This window comes from Chrysochloris asiatica, unplaced genomic scaffold (assembly GCF_000296735.1).
Source record: "Chrysochloris asiatica unplaced genomic scaffold, ChrAsi1.0 scaffold00529, whole genome shotgun sequence".
Classification (NCBI taxonomy): domain Eukaryota; kingdom Metazoa; phylum Chordata; class Mammalia; order Afrosoricida; family Chrysochloridae; genus Chrysochloris; species Chrysochloris asiatica.
Window position 1 is genome coordinate 77,862 of NW_006409047.1, and position 4,258 is coordinate 82,119.

The window sequence follows — 4,258 nt, forward strand, 5'->3', positions numbered from 1 at the left end:
TGGAGAAGGATGTCATGCTGGGTAAGATGGAGGGTCAGAGAGAAAGAGGAAGACCCCCAACAAGATGGACCAGCTAGGTGGCATCATTGATGACGTCAAGTGTGGCAGCGGTAGTGAGGTTGTCGCAGGATCAGACTTTGTTTCGTTCTGTGCATGGGGTCGCTATGAGTCGGTTCTGACTCGATGGCACCTGACAACAACAACAACAACAGCTGCGGAGAAAACCTACCACACCAAGGGTGAGGAAACAAGCATAAGGGAAATGTCAAGTTTATTGGCATGTAGTGAATTTACTGATCATTAATAAAAGACACTACTAATAAATCCAGATGGGAAATCAGAACAGTAGTTTAAAGATCCTCTCTTCTCTGACCCTAACATCACAAAACATAGAAGACTGAATTTGGATAAGGGAGACAATAGGACATGAAGAAGCAAATAAGGACAATTTCATGGTGTTCAGGGCAGAGACTCTGGTAGCTTATTGGTAGAATTCTTCCTTTTGTGTGGAAGACAGGTTGAATTCTCAACCAATGGACCTACTCTCAGCAGAGTTTGTCTGTTGCTAAAACATCAAACAGATTTCAACAGAGTTTCCAGACTAAGATGAACTAGTAAGAAAGGCCTGAAAATCTACTTCCAAAAATAATCCACAATAAACACCATCAATCACAGTAGTCTGATCATCAGTTACTGATGGTAATGATGCAAGAGTGGGGAGCATTTTCTGATGCTGTAAATGTAGTCACCATGTGTCAGGGAATCAACTCAAGAGCAGCTTACTTACTACATGATGTAAATGAAGAAGAAATGGTAAGAAATATGATTGGGGTATTAGGAAAATTACTTTAAAATTTTTGGTTGCAGATGTTAGGTTTTGCCATCTTTTTCAACCCACATATTAAAAACTATGGCACACGTTTTGAGAGTAGGCTATTCTGCTGAGGAACCTCCTATAGGCTCTTTTGATGTTCTTGTTTCTCAGACTGTAAATGAAGGGGTTTAGCATGGGGGTGACCACAGTGTACATGATTGAGGCCAAAGCATCCTTCTTGGCAGAATATGAGAACACTGAACTGAGAGACACTCCAAGGCCTGCTCCGTAAAACAAGCAAACAACTGACAGGTGAGATCCACAGGTGGAAAAGGCTTTATATCTCCCACCTGAAGATGAGACTTTCAGAATGGAGGAAATAATTCGAATGTAAGATAAAAGGATCACTGAGACTGGAGCACCACCAATGATAGCACCAATAATATACTCCACTTGGGTATTGTTGGAAGTGGCAGAACAGGCAAGGTGGAGGAGTTGTAGAGGGTCACAAAAGAAACTAGGGACTTCCACATTTGTGCAGAAGGTAAGTTGTGCCACTGAAGACATGTTCAGCTGGGAGTCCAGAATGCTGATGAGACATGATACCAAAACTAGCAACCCACAGAGTCGGGGGTTCATGATAATTTTGTAGTGAAGGGGGTGACAGATGGCCAAAAGTCGGTCATAAGCCATCACAGTGAGCAAAAGACTATCCATACATCCAAACAAATAATAAAAGGATACTTGTGTCAAGCAGCCCTCATAGGTGATGGATTTGCTCTGTGTCTGGATGTTGACCAACATCTTTGGGACAGTGGTGGAGATGAAACACATGTCAGCTAAAGACAGGTTGGAGAGGAAGAAGTACATGAGGGTGTGGAGATGAGGGTCAGAGATGATGGCCAGGGTGATGAGCAGGTTACCGAGCAGAGTGATCAGGTACGTGATTAGGAAGAGCCCAAAAAAGAGAGGCTGCAGTTCTGTATCCTCAGAAAGACCCAGGAGGAAGAATTCTAAGACGCTCGTTTGATTCTGTGGCTCCATGTGCCTGAGACAACTTTTAGAAGACGAAGAGAGGATTATTAAAAGAAGTGAACAGGCATCCAACACTTTGTCTCTTTTTTAATTCATGCAAACTGGTAAATTTTCACACTTGAGGACCTAATAGCCCACTACCTTCAACAATATCTGTCAATTTTGGCAGATCTAACCATTGTACTTTTCAGAACATTTTCCAGCTTGCTCTCTGTGCTATTTTACTAATTCTGTATTCTCCCACTTTAGAGACACTGGGCTAAAGTACGTTAGAGTGTCAAGGATATTTTAAAATATTAAAAATCTTTAAGAGAGGCCTGCTGGTGCTATTGGGTATTCATTGGACTACAAACCACATGGTCAGTAGTTCAAACTCACCCACTCCAAAGGAGAAAAATGAGGCTGTCTGCTCCCATAAAAATTTATAATCATGGAAACCCTATACATATAGAATGGATTGCTATGATGAGAATCACCTCCATGGCAGTGGAACTATGTGGGATATGAAGGAAACATAAACAAATGTATCCATCATTTTAGAAAAAGATTAATCATTTCAATAAAGGACACTACGAAACATTTGTATTCCAGGGTGGAAAAATGGTTGATGTTCTTGTCTGCTAATCAAAATATTTGAATCCACCTTGAATTACATTGAAAGACAGGTGTGATGGTCTACCTCTCAAAAATCAGTCATCAAAACCCCATGACACACACTTGTACTCTGACACAGCGGTGTCACCATGAGTCAGAAACGACACAAAGAGCAACAGGCTGTTCTGTTTAAGAAGCAGTCCAATGTGCTTTATTTTTTTTTCTAAGCGTTATTGTTGCTGTTGTTATGTACTGTTGAGTCGGTTCTGACTCATAATGAGTCTGTTTAGTGTTTCCAAGGAGACTCTGGTGTGTTTGAGTCACCAAACTTGTTGTTAGCTATTCAGCACTTACCCTACAGTGCTACACTGAATAAAGTCCCTCATTCATGACTACTCATAAGATAACAATAAGAAATAGAACAATATTTAGAAAGAAAAAACAACCAAGAACCACCTTTGCCATGTATTACAGAACAGAACAGTTGCATAGTGTTTTCATGACAGTAATCATTACAGAAACCAAGCACCACAGCTTTCTTTTATAGCACTGAGGAGTTAATTAGAACCACCAACGTTTAGGTTAGTAGTGGATTTAAAACTGCATGCTCAACCCAGGGACTTCATTATTTGGATTCTTACTTCAAATGTAATGTTCATGTTCATACAGAAAATTTATATGTCAATTAACTTCAAAGATTTTCATCACCCTTTTGTTTTCTGACAAAAATTTGATATGGGGTTATGTGATCAATCAAATAACTGGGTTGTCTCTAAAAATGTTTTCCAATGTATATCCTCTCATTTGGTTAAATGAACATTACATTTTTGTAAGGATATGCTTGGTAAATGTATACCACTGCTGATTTCCAAGATGACAGTGGAACACACATTAATGATTTAAATACTAATTTACTTTAAGAAAAAAAATAATTGTTACACTGTTATTGTTATAAATGTTAAATCTTCTCGGAGCAATGTCTGATGTTCAGTTGCCTTTTTCCTTTATATATTTCAATTCTTTATCAACTTGATACAATACTTACATATGTTTCTCATCCTAAATGCTTGGAAAATGTTGTTTCCTTCTAAAATCAGCATTCTTGCTTACAGTTGAATAAATAAGTAACAGAACAGTTCTAAATCCAGGGTTGAACTAACCAATTTTAGACCTATTTAAGACTTTCCAAGTCAATCTTTCTTTATCAATGAGAGTAGAATCCTCATCATTTTACCTCCCAGATGAAAACAAACATCTTTTCTCTTGATAGATCAAATATGATTTAATTGGGAAAAAATGTAAAAGTGAAAACAATAGAAGATAATATGAAGAAAAAACACTGTTAATTTGTACTTATGTGTATGTAGTGGTTAAGAATTGGGCTGCGAACCACAAGGTCAGCAGTTGGAAACTACCAACTGTTCTGCAGAAGAAAGCTGAGGCATTCTTCTCCTGTAAAGATTTACAGCCTCAGAAACGCTGGACGGGGTCCCTACAAGTCAGAACCAACTCCACTGCACACAGCCACCACCATACTGGACTGTGAACCACAAGGTCAAGTTCAAACCCAGGATTTACTCCTCAGAAAACCTATACAGGGGTGCTATGGGCTGGGACTGAATAGACAGCATTTAACAAAAATGACAACACTGTAACTCGCCTGTCAGGTTATCATACTATAGTGACAAATGTATTGCAGTGGTTCTAGAAGCTGTGCCATGAGTATTTTAAGTATCAGCAGAGTCAACCACGGTGGACAGGTGTCAGCTGAGCTTCCAGATGAAGACAGACTAGGAAGAAGGAGATATGGACTAC

General features: G+C 39.2%; 1 protein-coding gene across 1 annotated transcript; it reads right to left on the reverse strand.

The window, feature by feature from the left end:
* Positions 1–901: 901 nt before the first annotated feature.
* Positions 902–1,858, reverse strand: LOC102830587 (olfactory receptor 18-like). The gene has a single exon (XM_006877549.1). It carries the CDS (start codon positions 1,856–1,858, stop codon positions 902–904), a length of 957 nt encoding a protein of 318 aa, XP_006877611.1.
* Between the last annotated feature and the right edge of the window lie 2,400 nt (positions 1,859–4,258).

Coding starts and splice junctions, on each gene's coding strand:
- LOC102830587 (XM_006877549.1), bottom strand. CDS start 1,858: ATGGAGCCACAGAATCAAACGAGCGTCTTAGAATTCTTCCTCCTGGGT.